General features: G+C 37.9%; 2 protein-coding genes across 3 annotated transcripts; one reads left to right on the forward strand and one right to left on the reverse strand.

Annotated features, from left to right (window-relative positions):
* Nucleotides 1-897: 897 nt before the first annotated feature.
* Nucleotides 898-7,019, forward strand: ptk6a (PTK6 protein tyrosine kinase 6a). Of its 2 annotated transcripts, XM_089119628.1 has the most exons (9): nt 898-1,026; nt 1,279-1,798; nt 2,326-2,447; nt 2,760-2,926; nt 3,697-3,865; nt 4,221-4,379; nt 5,627-5,808; nt 5,901-6,054; nt 6,141-7,019. In XM_089119628.1, exons 2-9 carry the CDS (start codon nt 1,461-1,463, stop codon nt 6,356-6,358), a joined length of 1,509 nt encoding a protein of 502 aa, XP_088975754.1. In that variant the 5' UTR covers nt 898-1,026; nt 1,279-1,460; the 3' UTR covers nt 6,359-7,019. The 2 variants fall into 2 exon arrangements, with proteins under 2 accessions (XP_088975754.1, XP_039513691.1); XM_039657757.2 differs by having other exon boundaries at nt 955-1,798.
* An 8,008-nt stretch (nt 7,020-15,027) lies between these two features.
* On the reverse strand, nt 15,028-17,664 carry ppdpfa (pancreatic progenitor cell differentiation and proliferation factor a). The gene is made up of 5 exons (XM_039657796.2): nt 17,514-17,664; nt 16,172-16,277; nt 15,913-15,990; nt 15,453-15,549; nt 15,028-15,363 (listed from the first exon to the last, which is right to left on the reverse strand). Exons 2-5 carry the CDS (start codon nt 16,224-16,226, stop codon nt 15,240-15,242), a joined length of 354 nt encoding a protein of 117 aa, XP_039513730.1. The 5' UTR covers nt 16,227-16,277; nt 17,514-17,664; the 3' UTR covers nt 15,028-15,239.
* Between the last annotated feature and the right edge of the window lie 290 nt (nt 17,665-17,954).

Genomic DNA, 17,954 nt, shown 5'->3' on the forward strand with positions numbered 1-17,954 from the left:
GTCAAGGTCAGTATATTCAACCCACGGTGAAATATAAATAAATAAAATAAAATAATTTTTAAGAAAAAACAAAATACAGCAGAAAGAAAACTTTCTGTATTCTAGAAAGATAGTGCTATATTTTTATATACAAGTATTAGCAGCAACCCAGGTTTTGAAAGATACAAAATGTAAGATGACCTATAATAATAATATAATGATGTGGATAAAATCGAGATTATGGGGGTGGGGGTGGAAGAGAGTTTGGCCTCCTGACAGCCTGGTGAATAAAGCTGTTCATTAGTCTGGTGGAACGAGCATGAAGGTTCTGATATCTTCTCCCAGAGGGCTAGTATCGCCCACAATCATGCTTACTTTGTGGGTAAGGCGGAGATTGTAGCCTACATGTCCTGCAAAGAGGGAAGGGGGGCACCAATGATCCTTTCAGCTTGCTTATTATACCCTGCGAGTTCCTGTTGTAGTTAGTGCAACTTCCGCCCCACACAGCACTACAACTGGTTATGATATTCTCAATGGTGCCTCGGTAGAATGTGCACATGATGGGTGGAGGGGCTCTCGCTCGTTTATGTTTGCGGAGAAAGTAGAGGTGCTGCTGGGACTTTTTCACCAGTGATAGTGTTAGCATTCCAAGACTGATGTGCACCCCCAAGAATTTGGTGCTGGGTGTGGCCTCTCCGGAAATCGACAAAAACTTCCTTGGTCTTGCTGACATTCAGCAACAGGTTGTTGTCTCTGCACCAAGTGGCCAAAACACTAACCTCCTTCCTAGTAGACTAGGGTTCCCCAATCTCAGTCCTGGAGGGCCACTGTCCATGCAGAGTTTAGCTCCATCCAAATCAAACACAGCAACCTGTGATCAAACACACCTACCTGTGAGTTTCTACTGATCCTGAAGACCTTGATTAGCTTGCTCAGGTGTGTTTGATCAGGGTTGGAGCTAAACTCTGCAAGGACAGTGGCCCTCCAGGACCGAGAAACCCTGCTGGGTCTCATCATCCTTGGTGACGAGGGGACCATAAAGACCAGGTGTTTTGTATGATAACATTCAATATCATTTTAGATCTGGAAACAATATACAATATCTTTTTCGTAGAGTATTTTTTAAGTCAATGTTCAAAAAACGTTGGCCTATTGCTTAACGTAGCCTATATATTTAAAATGTTAGAACAGCATTTTTAAGCAGTGTGTATACGTGTAGCCCTGAGGAGTTTCGTACCTGACTGGTCGTGTCTCAAAACTTATTGTGCTGCTACACCTAAACAGCATTCTTGTGCACAGACGCTGTCAGAATGCTGTCCAATTTGGCAGCTATTGTTGTGAGACACTGTACACAACCACTGTACTGTGCTCCTCCCAGCTCTCACACTCGAGTGTAAACACTTGCCGATGGAGGATCCGTCCAGCTTCCTCGTCTCATCAGTCCGGAACCTGTTACAGTCATAGATTCATATTCAAATGAAATGTTCAAGAACGGGTATTGTTCGTGCCCACGTTTGGAGGCGCTTTGGGAAAGACTTTTCAACTCGTCTAAGGATGAAGGTGAAACATGTGCAAATACTGGCGAACTTCAGACACCAATTCCGTCTGAGCCCGAAGGTGAGATATACACGGCGCTATGGCCCTTCCATGCCCGCGCAGAAGAGGAACTATCCTTCCAGGACGGAGAGCAGTTCCGAATTTACAAGCGGGAGGGTGACTGGTGGACAGCCTTTAAACTGGACGAAAACGGAAAGGTGACAGCCCAGGGCGTCGTTCCTCAAAATTACCTGGCGAGAAGGAAAACTGTGAAAGAGCAACCGTAAGTACAGAAAATTGAAAGAGTCCAGAACTCGTGGTCAAAACCAGTGAAATTCGTTACGAATGACAATATCAAAGTAGGGCTAATAATAATATTACCAATTATAGTAGGCAACTAACGTTATAGGCTAAGTATTATCATTATGAAAAAATAACATGATTAATTTGTAAATTAATATTGATTGACATATAATATCCAAAATCGTAGAGCTACATTTCTCCTGAGCCACTGTGACTGAAAATTAAGCCAAACTCGCCAAGTATCGTCGAGAGGAACGGATGCAAAAGACAAAAGAGCTTGCTGTGTAATCACTGAGCAGTTTGAGCTGAATTACTTTATACCTCTCTTTCTCCCAGTCTCACTCAGTTGAGAGGAAACTTTGGACAAATTTTATCTCACAATTTTTTTTCTTTCTTTAGCCTTTTGCAATTCCGAGCAATGTATTGTCGTATCATGCATCCAATACAAATGTAGTCCTGTCCAAACTCTGGTGCATGCGTGTGATTTGAAACTGTCCTCTTCTTTAGTTGGTATTTTGGGACACTGAATCGTTTTGAGACCCAGAACTTGCTTATGGCCCCTGGGAATGGAGTAGGTGCTTTCCTGGTGCGACACAGTGAAAAAGATCACATTGGCTGTGTATTATCAGGTATGTCAGAGTGATTGATGTCTGTATTGAACTTGATTTTAAACTCAAACACATCAGGTTCTGCCTACTAGTCTAAACAAGTGGCAGAACTAATGTAATTGTTATAATGTGGTAAAATAATCTTTGAGTCACTTGTTTTTGATAAAATAGAAATGTAGTCAATTTAGCCATAGACTTGCTAAAAGTGCAAGCGTTTCTTTGTGTTCTTCTCGCCTATTTGTTTCATTCATGCCAGGTGCATTTGATCAGAAAGCATCTAAACAGTGCTTCTCTACTGTCAACATCCTTTCTCTCTGTGTGTCATTTTGCCAGTGTTAATCAGTGAGAAGGAAGTGAAACACATTAAGATCCATCAGAATCAGAATGGAAGTTTCTATTTGGATCTGAATGAAATGTTTCAGAGCCTGGAGATGCTGGTGGAGCACTACAAGAACAATTCCTTGAGGTCTGGTAACTGTCTCACACATCCCTGCGCACGGGTGAGGAAAACAATAAAAAATGCAAAAAGTAAAATGCAGAAAGTCATTAATGTAATAACTCATGTCATTTCAAATCTGTATGACTATATACTAGTTATCTTTGGCATATTCATGGACAAGCGGCTGCTTCTGATTTATGACCGAATCCCTCTTTTGAGTCGGCTCTTTTCAATGAATCATTTGATCTGGTTCACAAAACTAGTTTGAATGATTCTTTCACAATACAGTGCTTTTTTATACTTCATTATACTAAATCATTTTGAGGTAAACAATTTCTAAAGTGGGTGTGTCTGATATGTACTTTTCATTGTGACGTGTAATATAGGGGACTGCAGATGTAATATAGCCTATGGCTAATTCTTGTACAATGCATCAAATGGCAACATTTATGTTAGAAATTGTACATGGTCCCTAATAAACAAAAAAAGAAAGAAAATATATTAAAGAGGATCTAAGATAGTAAGAGATCTACCAGAAAGAAAACACCTGTTACATGAGGAAAAAGACTGTCTATGGGAAGACATGATTTCAGTCAATGATTAACATATACTAATTTTGGGCAAATTGTAAGCTTTTGTCAGTTCATTTTAGATTAAATCCCTAGTTGTATTACATTTACATTTATATTCTGCCTATATACAGTGATTCCTATATCAGATTGATAGCAGATCACCACACACTGAATATACAATGTGTAAATGTAACAAATCATATTTCTCTCTATCACTGTGTACTTTTCCTCACAGAGTTTCTCTCTGTTTTGCTAACAGCCAGAACCAAAACAACAGGATCTTTCCCATCAAACAGTAGATGATTGGGAGTTACCTAAGGAAGAGTTTACACTGGAAGAGGCGCTCGGTACGGGATACTTTGCTGATGTTTACCGTGGAAAATGGAAAGGCATGGTCAATGTTGCCATCAAAATCCTCAAAAGAAATGGTAAGGTTGTTGTCTGTACAGTAAAAAAACAAAAATCAAGGCTAAATGAGGGAATATGTCTGGATTACTAGAATGTCTATTTGGGTTGTTTTTTTTCTCTTCCTGATCCTGTTATGCATGAATGCGAGAAATGCAGTGTTTCTTGACTGTCAGAGCTGGAGGAATATGAGAACAGGCTACTGCCCTCATAAACTTTTGTTAGCACAACACTGTGAACTCTCTAACAACAGTTCTAAAACTCTGTTTAAGCTCATGCCTTTCAGCATATTAAAAAAATCCCATGGAAGAGTAAAATCCATATTTCTCCCTATTGATGTTTATTTTCTGATGTACTCTGTTTGTCCTTCTCCTCTAGAGTCTCTCAACCACAGGGAATTCCTGTTAGAGACACAAATATTAAAAAAGCTCAGACACAGACATCTCATCACACTCTTTGCTGTCTGCACAAGCTCCATCCCTTTCTACATCATAACTGAGCTTATGGAAAAAGGCAACCTCCTCAGTTTCCTCCGAGGTTAAAACATCTTTCACTCTCATATGTCAGCTTTTATTCTGAAAATGTTTAGACATCAACTTTCAATTTGAACTGTAATTTGTCAACAATGTTGATTATATGTGACCTGCTCCATTATTTTGAGTCACTTTGACTAGAAACATATTTGGAGGCTCAAAAACCTTTTCAAACCAAAAAATAACTCGTTCATAAAGAGGAAGAGATGATTGGCTGCTCACGCTCCGTGATGCCGGTTAAACTGAGGCGGCTATAGTAATCATCAGTCACATGACATGTATTGCTGAAATAGAATTATCATTAATAAAAGTCATTTTAAAGATCCAGATTATAAAGACTATAAATCCAAATTGCTATATTTAGTTTTTGCTTATAATTGAGCCTTTTTACAGACTGTGATGATGCATTTCCACAGTTATCAACTTTGTGTTATATTACTTTGGCAGTAAATTACAAAATGTAAATGGCTGAGGGAATGACGGCAAATTTGACAAATTTTTCTCTCTTCTGACTGTTGAAATCAATATCTATCTTTTTTTCCCTTCTTTTAGAATGTTGTCTCCCATTCCCAACAATAGAAGTTTATCCAAACATGATGACTTACATATTTCTTATAACCCCAGAAAATGTGAAGAGTCCATCTTGTTTCTTCACAAACGGCTCGTCGCAACTTAAAATGATAAAGCTCATCACAAACACACAGATGCACAAATACTACTATATATAATATATACCGGTATGTTGTGTTTGTGATGAGCTTTATCATTTTAAGTTAACTTTATCATTTTGTGATGAGCTTTATCATATTTCAAATATATATATATATATATATATATATAATGCATTAAAAGAAACGCATGTTACATGATCAGAGTACTTATTAATGCATTACTTTTAAATGTACAATTTTAAATAAGTAACTCAAAAAACTTTCTTTTCTCATGTATTGACTGACATGTCTCCTTGTTGAGAGAAATTGAGAGTAAGTGAAGAGTTCTGTGTGCTGTGTAAACATGATTGTTATTGTAGTTCTAGACTAAATGTGAGCATGCATTTACTCGCCTCACATGCACAAAAACATTCAATATTATACAAAAAGTAACGCAAAACATTACCTTTCATTAAAAGTAACCAAGTAACGCAATTAGTTACTTTTTTTGGCCGAGTAACACAATATTGTAATTGCATTATATTTCAAAAGTAAACTTTCCCCAACCCTGCACACTTATATATATATTTTCCCTTCATAGGTGAGGAGGGGCGGGACCTGGAAGCTCTGACGCTAATAGAAATGGCGAGCCAGGTGGCTGATGGGATGGCGTACCTTGAGGAGCAGAACAGCATCCACAGAGACCTGGCAGCACGAAATGTTCTAGTTGGAGCCAACAACATCTGTAAAGTGGCCGACTTTGGCCTAGCTCGAATCATAAAGGTGAGGATTACCTTCCAGTTAATCAAAAACATCTGTAAAATATTTATTTTTTAAGTTTGCTTTTAAAATATGTCATTGCTTTTGTTTCACAGGAGCCAATTTACTCGTCTGTTGATCAAAAGATACCATATAAGTGGTGTGCTCCTGAAGCCATCAGCCATGGAAGGTTCTCCAACAAATCTGATGTTTGGTCATTTGGAGTCCTCCTATATGAAATGTTCTCCTATGGTGGAGTCCCATATCCAGGTATATGCACCACCTATGTATCTTCTTGTTCATCTAGATTTGAGCCAGGTTTAGAGTTCACCTTTATTCTTTGTATATTTTTACAGCTTTCTCAAATCAAGAGGTATACAGTATGATCTCCTCGGGGTACAGAATGCCTGCGCCCAATAAGTGCCCATCTGACATCTATGACATAATGCTGATGTGTTGGAGAGACTCAGCTGGTGAAAGACCAGATTTCAGTGAACTTAAAACGCTCCTGGAGAACTTGTGGATCACTGAGAGCAGCCATGACACATCAGATCCAGCAGAAGGCGCCAGTTAACAGTGCCATGCAAAGGCAAACAGGACTGTGCCAGCATTCATTTTCATGAATCACTCCAGATTTCTAAAAATCTTTTCACCCATTACTTTGCCTATTTTTACAGTATTCATGCACTTTTACTTAATTTTCAAATTTCACGAGAAATTAATCATATTTAATTTAATCAAACTTATTCTTAAATCTACATAGAGGCATTACACTTGAACATAAGTTACAGTATGTAATCAGATTACAGTTACATTTTCAAATAAGTAACACAAGTCACTTTGCTTTCCCATATATTGACTGACACGTCTCCTGTCCCCATGTTGAGATAAATCATTAGTGCAGACGAGTTGTGTGTGCTGTGGAAACATGATTGTCATTGGTAGTTGTAGACTAAATGTGAGTATGCGTTTACTCGTCTCACTTGCACAAAAACAGATTCAGTATTCCTCAAAAATAAAAACAGTGAAATGCAATCTCAGTATATGCAGTCAATTCAGTCTCAGTATATTACACAAGCGAAATTTACTTTCGATAAACATCACGTAAGAGTGTTGAACGTTCTTCACCTGCATCTTCTGCAATCCAGAATGGCAGCAAAGGTTGAAGATTTGTTTGAGCTGCACCCTCTACTGTACACATGTGAATTTGCATTTCCTTCAGCCTGAGGCTTATTCATTTCACTTTTGGTGTAAAAGGCCCTTTACATTTGTCAAAAATAGAACTTTTTGTAACACTTTAATCCAGGGTCCAATTCTCACTATTAACTAGTTGCTTATTGGAATGCATAGACCTAATCCAGAACACAGGCAAGAGGTCAAAAACACTAGGGGTGCTTCTCATTTCTTATTTGTGCATCCTCGTTTCCTTTCCTTGTTTCCTTTCCTTGCGTCTCAGCTCCACCCCCTGTAGGACGCGAGGGAAGGAAGCGAGGAAAGGAAAGGAGGACAGAGGAATCGAATAAAAGCTTTTGGAGTACTTGATCACTCGAGTGTCAATTCACAGTGTCATCAGCAGCGCTAAAAGGATCTGCCCTTATGATGCTGAAGTTTGGTTATTTAATAAATTCATAATAAATAATAATAAAGATAGGCTATACTGTTGAAATATCTGAGATGTGTGGTTTATATAAACTGCAAAGGTAAAGTATAAATTAAAATGGTTGTGACCGATGTGAAGGGGGAGGAGAATTGACACGTGCGTCACGTTTAGTCAATATAACAGTTCCGCGTAGGATGCACCTGTGTATCCTCGCTTATGACTCCTCAGGAAGCCTCCTATCTCCTCGATCCTCGACTCCTCACGGTGCAATTAGAGAATTGAGATGTCCTTCAAGATGGCTGAGCTCGATCGGTTTCCGGGTCATAGGAGGGAGGACGGAGGAGCGAGGAGACGAGGAGGGATATTGAGAAGCACCCTAGGTTTCCCGTCTCTCAAACAGTAGAGTGTTGACTTGCAACAACAATGTTGTGGGTTTGATTCCCAGGGAAGCAAAAACTGATAAGAATGTAAATGTACTTTGAAGGGCAATGTAAGTCACTTTGGATAAAAGCGTCTGCCAAATGCATAAATGTAAATTTAAAGAGTAACTAAACACTTAACCAACTTTTTTTAGTTAATGACTTGTAAGAATGGATCTGTATTAATACCAGTCATTGATTCGAGTAACTTTTTTGGCATTTGTTTATAAAGTGTTCTATGTCTACAATATATGGTGTAAAAACGTCTTAGTGCTGCCCTCTTAAAGTTGAACGGTGGCTACTGCAGTTGAATTTTCCTATTGGATGTTTGCGGTGGTACGTGACACAGCGGTTGTTGGTGACGTAGGCAAGTTCCATACAAAGTCTCAGGTGCATGCCCCCCTCCGCTGGCTTTTTTCAAATATTGCCAGTGGGTGGAGTCAGGCTCTGACCAGGGGTTTAGTTACCCTTTAAAAACACCAGGTAATCAGTCCAAACAATAACAGGGGCACAGGCAAAAAGGTAGACCCGGGGAACAGGCAAAGAATCAAGAGAACCAGGACAGAGGATGCAAACACGCTTGGAATTGCAGTAGAAACACTAAACAAGACTTTGCAGGGAACAAATGTTAAAACCAGGCTTACGGTGAGCTAAATGACATATACAGGTGAATGTGATCATGGCTGATGTTGGGTTGGGTTGGTTATCCCGGGCACTCTCACTGGTGATCTTTCCACAAGCACAGCCAATTAACAACAAAAAAAAGTGACCTAACGCATTTACTTTTTTTTAACGCATTACTTTTAAAAGTAACTTTCCCCCAACACTGGTGACAGTGAGGGAGTTCTGAGTTTTCAAAGTTACACTATGTTTTCATGGTACATTAAAATTAAGGAAGATTTGATTTCTCATAATATGACCCATTTAAATCTCTCTGCTGCTGACAAGCTCTAAAACAGATAATCACTAAATCTACAGAACAAGAACAGAACGTGAACAAGAACAGAACGAGTCCGGTCAGTTTCTGTGTACGCAGGTCATTTCACAATCTCTGAAAACTTTCCACTGAAGTTTTAGTTGGCCCAGTGTTATTTGTTCATGAGTAGTTAATTTTTAATTAAATATAACTGGATATAATGAGGGTTGTTCATTTCATGGACAAAAAAAAAATGTTGATTGTTTGACATTCATGAATTAGAAATGGGTATGGATTATTTATAGTACACACACACACACACACACACACCACTGCAGATGCAACACACCCTGCTGATTGTTGCAACTGCTAAAACTCAGTAACACGAGTGTTGCCACAACGTGTTCATGTTGTGGGTGCGTGGTGGGCAGGAATAGAATCGAGAACACTCTAGACTTGCCTGGCCAAACTAAACGGAAAAATGACGGGATGTTCAGGAAGGTCACGTCAGCATGATGACTGGCATCCCAGAAGGTTTTAGGACACCTCTCATACTCTGCCATCAGAAAATATCAGAGAAGTGTTAGCCCTTATACTTTCATGCTATTTCACAATATTTACAAAAGTTATTCACCTACTTTTCAGTTCCTATCTCATTTCAGTGTTGAAATACCATTGCAGCCCTATTTTACAAGGCAGTGTCACAACAGAAAGCACTGTTTGGTTGCCTGTCTGCCTTTGGAACATGCATCAAGCACAATTAAGAGACTTATTTATATTATATTTGTTCAAACAACAGGTGAGTATTGTGCCATTTATTTTACTTTGCTAAGTAAAATAAGTTCATTGCAAAAGATAGTTAAGTAGGTTTAGTACATTTTAACATGTTTCTGCTGAGTTTAGCCTAATATGAGTAGCAAAAATAGGCTCACAAAAGTTCACACGCACAAATGAAAGTTGTTCCAAAACTGTATACATTTCTTTGTTCTGCTGAACACACAGGAAGATAGAAGAAAGTTTGTAACGCTATTGACTTCCACAGACAAAAAAAAAAAAAAAAAAAAAATACTATGGAAGTCAATGGTGCCCCGGAACTGTTCAGTTTCCCACATTCTTCAAAATATCTTTCTTTGTGTTCAACAGAACTAACTAATCATTTTATACAGGTTTGGAACAACCTGAGGGTGAGTAAATGATGACAGATTTTTCATTTTTGGGCGAGCTATCCCATAATTAAGATAGCTTGTTTAAAAGGCAAACATTGTGATATTTTGCCCATACGTGAGACTAGCGTTCATGAAGGCAACAACAAGGGTGGTAAGCAAACATGCATAAAATAATAGAGGACAGACGGAATATCCTGTTATTAGAATAAACACTTACGTATAGCAATAAACAGAAATAATTTAAATAATACTGTAATAATAAACAGAACGATATGTGGGAATTCTCAACGTGCTAACTGGAAACCCAGTTCCTGTTTTACTGGTTCGAAACACTCTGTGAATAGCGAATAAAAGTTTAAACTCTTCCAAGAACGTATCTGTACAGAAACGTGCCTGTTCTCATGTGTTCACCTTTGTACAGAGAAACCTGATTCGTGAACTGGGAGTGCTCGTGAGGCTCTCTGGGAGATTCCGCAGTCCGTAAAGACATGAACAGACTGTAGCTACTGTTTTTAGCTCTCGTCTCTGTTTAGAAACAACTGTGGGATAAGAGAGAAAAGTCTACTGCCCTAAAAGATTATTATAGGTGAACGGCATTATGGGAACATTAAAACACTGACCCAAATAGGAACATTCATTAACTTTTAAGTTAAGAAAATTATTTCTAGATGTTCCCACTTCTCAGATGCTATCAAAACATAGAGGAGTTTAATGTTCTAGGTCTTTTTTTATTGGTTACACGAACGTTAGAGCTACATTGTGTAACTCTTTTAGTTTATTTTTAGCTAAAAACAAGTTCTTTCAAAAATATATGTGCTCATTAATATTTACCTCGTTCAAGTAATAAAGTATTCTCGTGAGTGTATAATATGCCATTGAAAATACATACGGGTGAGGGGTTCTAATGTCGGTCGCCATGTTGCCACTCCATCTTGAAAGTACATTAGCCAAAGAGGGACATACCCGTTAATTCAAGCTTCGCGTTTACGTTTGAGTTAACCATAGACAAAGAGAAATGGACACAGCGACCCCATTGATTTCAACCAGACAGTAAAAGAATTGACGCAAGGTCGAACTGGAAGCATGTTAATCTTGGACTACATTGGCCACCAGGAACAGAAACTAATATTCACTGGGTGGTCATATACCTTTTCACCGCTAGATGGGGGTAAAAATCCCACAGTGTAGCTTTAAGGGATCATCCCATTTTATAATTTTGCAAACACTCTAAACAAGTAATGAACATCCAACTATTACTTTTCAGAAAAATGTTTCATTAACAATAGTCTATAGGTCTAAATAATGTTTTTTGTGCTAACGTTTTGAGAAAAGACCAGATAACTTTAAAGAAATTTAAAATTTACTGGAATAATGTTTTTTCATAACTTTAAAATCCAGAATATTTGACAAAGTGGGACTTTAGCTGGCCTACTGCGCTGTTAATACTTTATTGTTGGTTCAACTTAAAAAGTTACCTGGTTGCATTAAAATTTTGAGTTCACTGAAATTTAAAATTTGATAAACATTGAAGGATATTGGTTTAATCAACAGAAACTCAAAACATTACGTTATGTGCACCACACAATTAATCAAGTTGTTTTGACAAAAGAAAAAGTCTTCAGAAGTCAGTCTTCAGAAGTAGCCTAACACAGAGGGTTCAACATACAGTACATAGTATGTATAGTGAAATAATTTGTTGCTGCATTAAATTAAGTAGGCCTATAATCCAAATTGGCTGTTTTGGTCATTTCAACTGTTAAATCTTGAGGAGGCCTAATGATAAATTGCTTTGTCTTGTGAAAGTAAAAACTGATACATTTATGTTAATATAAACATATTTTGCCATGAGTTATTAATCACATTGCACTGGGGATTGAAGAAAACTTATCAGATGACTGTTCTTTGGAGGAAGTGCTTTAATTTAATTGATGGCTTTAATTGATTTATACTTGTGCCTATGCCCTTTATTTCTGACAGGAGTCCACATGTACAGAAAGGCCTACAGAAGAGTCTGCACACAGCAGTGATACAGGGGTGGGCAGTGTAGAGACAACTTTTCCTTTTTATTTGTTGCATGAGGCGTGTGTGACACAAACGACACAGGGTGAAATGTGTTCCCTATATGAGTCTTCAACAGAATATAGAGTATTTAGAAAAAAACAAAAATCAGAGGGGAGACATAGAACTTGACTAAGAAAAAAAATGCAAAGGATTCATTTGCACGCCGAAAAAAACGTCAAAATGTCACGTTTTAATGAAGTAGCCAAAGGCCTAAAAAAAAAAAAGTTTGGTTCCGGTTGGTTGTCAGTTGAGGTCATGGGTCGGTAGGGAATTTTTTTTTTTTTTTTTTTTTTTCAGTGGCAGCAAGGGATGGGTAGGAAATTCAAGGGATAGTTCACAAAATTATTTTTTATATGTTTTAGCTTACCTCAAGGGATATGTAGGTGTTTTTGTTTCTGCAGTATTTTCAATTTTGATATTTTTTGGTCAAAACTAAAAATATCAAAGTGAACTATCCCCTCAAGCCTTTTCACGTGCTTGTCCTCCAGACAAGTAAATCTGTCAATCACTTGTCTGAGTAAAAAGTTGCTTGTCCGGATTTTTTAAATTTATTTATTTTTTATTCTGAAGCAATATTCTCATCAGTGTTCAATCAGCTTTGATATTTAAAAAGGCATATTGTAATATCTGCACCTTTAAGAGCATCTCCTCCACCAATATTATTAAATGCCCTATAGTGTCTTATTATTCTAAATAATTGAATTTATTGATCAAATTTAGGAATTTAAAATGAAAGATGAAGCATACTGTTACCCTAGGTAGGGCTGATCAAATTAAATCATTTACAATGAAAAATTACAATTTCATAAAATAATGTTATGAAATTGATTTAAATGTGCAAATAAGAAATATTGGAAAGAATTATACTAGGCTACTTATAAACATAACACTAAACTGCCAATAGGTGGCGGCAGGCGGCCGTATTAACGAGTGAGTTATTGATTCATTAATTCAAACGATTCGTTCAAACGGTTGATTCATTCAAGAATGAGACAGCTGTTGATGTTTATGAATGGGTCATTGAATCTTTGACTCAACCGATTCGTTCAAAATGCTGAATCATTCAGTAATGAAAACAGGATGAGTTCCTGTGAGATGCGTCGTTGTTCTGCTGTGACTTTTCTTTGGAACTATTTTCGCTGCTGAAATGGAACAAAAACACCCAATATTGCTTATAAACAGTAAGTGACTTAATCTTAACTGTTTATTGAACTGTTGTAGGAAATCAATGTCACTTTTTCAATCGTGATGGTATTCAGGAAAAATAATTGAGGCTGCTTAGTGCTTAACATATGTTAAAATATAAAAACTCCACATTTAGATTTTTTATAGGCAGAGTATGTTGTTAACTGTGTGTGTGTGTGTGTGTGCTCCGCTCATGTGTGTAGATTTCTCTGCGCGAGCGTCAACAGCGCAAATTTACCATCAGTAATACAGTAGCTGCTGCCTGCTACATTTATTATCCACAATCGATCGCAACTTGCAATAAATTTAATACAATCAGAATCATTCTCTCGGTTTAGTGATTCCCTAGTTATTTTTTTGTTTGTTATTGATGTTCTAATCAGGCTACTTGTCCGTTGGGGCGAGTAAAATTCTCTTTTACTTGTCCTTCAAAAATCCATTTGTCCCGGAAAAGCGGACAAGTTAGACGGGCTCTAGAGATACGAACCGCGGCAGGTTAGAGTGTTTTGGATTGCATAAAATAATGAAAGAAACGAACAAATACATGGCGAAAGAAGTGATAGACAGCAGAAGATGGAAAAAAATTGTATTTGTGTATTTATTTAATTTTTATTATTTCTTCCCCAAGCTCATAAAATAATTTTGGGTCGCACATAAATTGACAGGGTCGGTCGGAAACCGGAAACAAACAATTTTTTTTTTTACGCCAAATGAGTAAAACGTCTATTTTTCCGGCGTCCCCCAGCTCCTCGTTTAAGCAAAAGGTACGCTAAAACAACGCATTACATCGACGTTACCACGTTAACCGTGTTAACCATAACCTTTTAAATACTCGACCTACCTGAAACTCCTGTAACTTCAGTGCTGTTAGCACCTTAGTGCTTACAGATTAGGCGACATTAGTGTGTTCGCTGCATTTGTAATGTTATACTTTTAGAATAGGTTAACATCCGGGTATCTCTCCACTGGAATGTGTTAACGCGAACGTGTAAGTTTCACGTTTGAAGGGGTTAAACCGTGACATCTACACGTTTTCCAAAGTGGACCAACGTGATTATTTCACGTCTTGTCGTGATAGCGGGTTGCCCTGCACCCTGGCAGAAGAGCTGACCCTTGGGTTGAATGTGAATTGACCTGTTGTGAAGGTCATCACTGGGTTCAGCTCTTCCAGACCCACATCAGGGACCAGTAGCAGCAACACCTTCATTACTGGGAAATGAGATTTAAATGGTCTTTGTACACTACATACAGCTGGTAAATAATGTTCTAATTTTAAACTGATTCTTGAGAGAATTGTTTAAATAATATGAAGGTCATGGTTACTAAAAACGAAAAACAAATTTTTATTTTGGACCAGTTCTCTGCGTTTAAATCTATCCACATTATTAGCAACAGATAGGGGGGAATTAACATCAGAGGTGTGCAAAAATACCCTTTTTATTTGCCATTAACACTTTTGCGTTGCACAGATGGCCATGTTGCAGCTATTATTTTATTTAGCTGGTTTCTAAAAGTTAATTCTGCCAGATGGAAGAACAGGCTTCCGTTTATTCTTGCCACATATACAATAGATGGATCCAATGACAGCAGGTGTAATGTTATATAAACTGTATTAGTGTCCAGTCTCAGTACACGTGTTTTAAAATCACAACAAAGCCCACTTAATTCCAAACACCTTGCACATAGGCTGTTGATTAGCTGCTCATTCACTGTAGAATAGCAGAGTCAGTGAAAAGAGACTGTTTGGTCATAATCCCTGTATGAAAGTACATTGATAGGCCTAATAGTGATTCACAATAATCCATGCTCATGGAACTGGATATGATCATTTTAATATACTATGGAATGACAGAATGCAGGAGGAATAGAAACACATACCCACACCATACTTTGGGCTGCTCTTAGTCATTTATTTATAGCAAATACAATATATTTGCAATGATTTGGTCATAGATAAAAAAAACAAACACTATAAAACATGACATAAAAAACAGCCAGTTTTTACTAAAAAAAAAAAAAAAGAAAAGAAAAATGGAGCCTCCGTCGCCTGCTTCTACGTGCGGTGACTCCTGGATGAGGGTGAAGGGTGTGGAATTGGGTCGGGTGGTTTATGAGGGGAGGGGGGATCCAGGCTCCTTCCCGGAGTCACTGCTCTCACTCATATGTCTCTTCATCACAATCTCCTGAGCAACGCAGGTCACCTGACCGTTTGTGACAGTGTAGGTGCCAGTCCTGCCAATCAAAATGAAGAAAACCTTGAATGAAAACCAGGACTCAGGAGCTGAGTCAAGCCAAACACATCAAACTGTCCTTAAACTCACTTCTGCTGAGATTCAAATCCATTGGGTGTCCCCATTTGATTCTGCTTCCCAAAGAAGAAACTGGACCACCAGTGGCCAGAGTCCTGTCGTACCAGACCTGCCGAGGAATTGGACATTGAGCTTTTCTATTCCTTTACAATAAAAGATGACTACATATACATCTAGTCCCAGACTAAAATGCATGTTTGAGCTGTTTTAACTGAGAGCAACTTGCACTGTTATACCTTAAAATATTTGACTGCCATTGTCTTGTCTCTCAAGATGCACACCACCGGTAATGTTTTTTTCAAAGTCACGTTTAGAAAAGCCACTTAAATGCCCTAATTGAACTAAAACCTAATCCTGGCTTAATCTAAGCCCTGTCTGTGAAACCAGGCCTATTATGGACTGTATCATGACTGACTACATGTACATGTTTATGTGGATTTTAAGGTATTGAGATGATTTTCAAATGATATACCTGGTGGGTGTGGAATGACCTCCCCAGTGTACTCCGAACTGCCACAGGAACTGTTGCTAGATGTAGATCCAATGCGCCCTGCAACATGATTAAACATTTTAAAAAAGGAATAAAAAAAGTGTAACTATGTAATGATTTTTTAATATAAATTATAACATTTAACACTTAATATGTGTGTGAAACTATTGAATTTATTTATTATAAACATGCATTAAATGTTCTTGATTACAATGTTAAAAAAAAACATGAACAAACTCACTTCGGTAGTAGTCATGGGTGGCGATAAGGGAACCGCTTGATGGAATTGATGCCATTTTCCCCGTCCTCTAGGTGTCAACTGAGTGGAAGTTGGAAAGATGGAAGACCTGTTGGAAAAAAAAATTACAGCTATGATGAGAACTAATGTGTCGGAGGATGACATCTGCATGGTACTCCAACAATGTGGTCTTTGAAATACGAGGGCTCAGGGCATCTTGGAAAACATTTCAGGTTGGCATATGCTCAAACAATCTGTTATGGAACTCAGCACACTCAAAGATTTAAAGAGGTTTTAACCCTGTCAGGATCACACGCAAGGTATTGCCAACAATTTTCTTCCAATTGGTTAATGGTAAAGGTAAGACTACATTCAATGTAGACAATGTTAACATTTGAAATAAAAGAATCATCCACTGAAACTAAACATTCATCCACTGAACTAAACAACCTATCAGTGTGACTAGATGATACTTAACAGCTGTTACTTCAAGAATCAAATTTCCGTATTCAGAGACCCACTTGCTTAGAAGAACAGCCATGACTGTGCAACATGCATGCAGAATAGCTCATGTTTCATGAGACTTGGTTATTAAAGTACCCGGTTGTCCAAGGCTGCCTGTTAGCAGATGCGTTGACCATTTAAAAGAAAGGTAGACTAATAAAAAAGAAAGGACTTCAGGACGTTTTCAGGCTACTAAAAAAATAGCCTATTGCATACAAAACAAGAGCATTTCAATTTCGGGCTTACCAATGTTTTAAGGTTACCAGTAGAGTAATAATAAATAGGCTAATAAAAGCTACAATATGGAATAAACATTAAAGGCACGGTGACTGACTGATGCACAATAATGTAGTGTTTGTGTTGCTTTAGTTTCAGATTAAGGACCTGCAGACGTCAATGTCAGGACACAGATGGGAACAGGGATTTACCACGTGACTGCTTAATACCCTTCTGTGCTACATATAACAAATAAGACGTTTGAGTGACACCAGGGCTTTGAAAAGCTGACATGTAGCCAACTAAATGCTTAAATTACTACGAATAAAAGACACTGTTCAAGAAAAGGAAGAGCAAAATACTAGGCTACGTTACAGAAGGCCTACCAGTCAGTTAACGTACAAGTTATAAGCGAATAATAAGCGTATAAGAAGTTATACAAGTTATAAGCGAAATGGTTTAAAATAAAATTACGTTCGCAGTTTATTTACTGGCATCACCTCAGAATTACTAGGATAGTTGAGTTGTAATTAAAAAGTAAACAATGCTTTGCCTGTCTGTGAAAATATTTAACCACTTAAACATGTTTATTTTTTCTCATTAACTATTTTTCTCATTCCCTTACCTTTGATTTTTGGTGAGTGCTGATGTTGGTAATGCACCAAAAGCAAGGCTTGGTCAAGTAAACGCTAGGCGACGGGGCCCATTGGTAGTTTGTTTTCTGGGTGAGACCCTCCAAGGTCTTTCGCTCCTCTACTGCAAATTCTACAACACGAAGGGCGCGCGCTCTATTTATTACCCGAGTGACGATAAAAAAAAACTCCCAAAGGGCGTGGCTTACTCGCTGGCATGATAAAATAGGCGTGGCCTGGTCGCTGGCACTAGATTGACAGGTCAAAGCCTTTTACAGTCTATGGTCAAAACAATGTTGTTTCAGATGTTGGCAGATAAGCGTCACCAAACAACTCAAGTCCACATTTTCCCATTCCATCAATGTCACGTGCATTCGAAGTTTGTTGCACAACAAGCTTTCTAAATAAAATCCGTGGCAAATCTCCTGAAATGA

Source organism: Pimephales promelas, chromosome 14 (assembly GCF_988280905.1).
Source record: "Pimephales promelas chromosome 14, fPimPro1.hap1.1, whole genome shotgun sequence".
NCBI classification, from domain to species: Eukaryota; Metazoa; Chordata; class Actinopteri; order Cypriniformes; family Leuciscidae; genus Pimephales; species Pimephales promelas.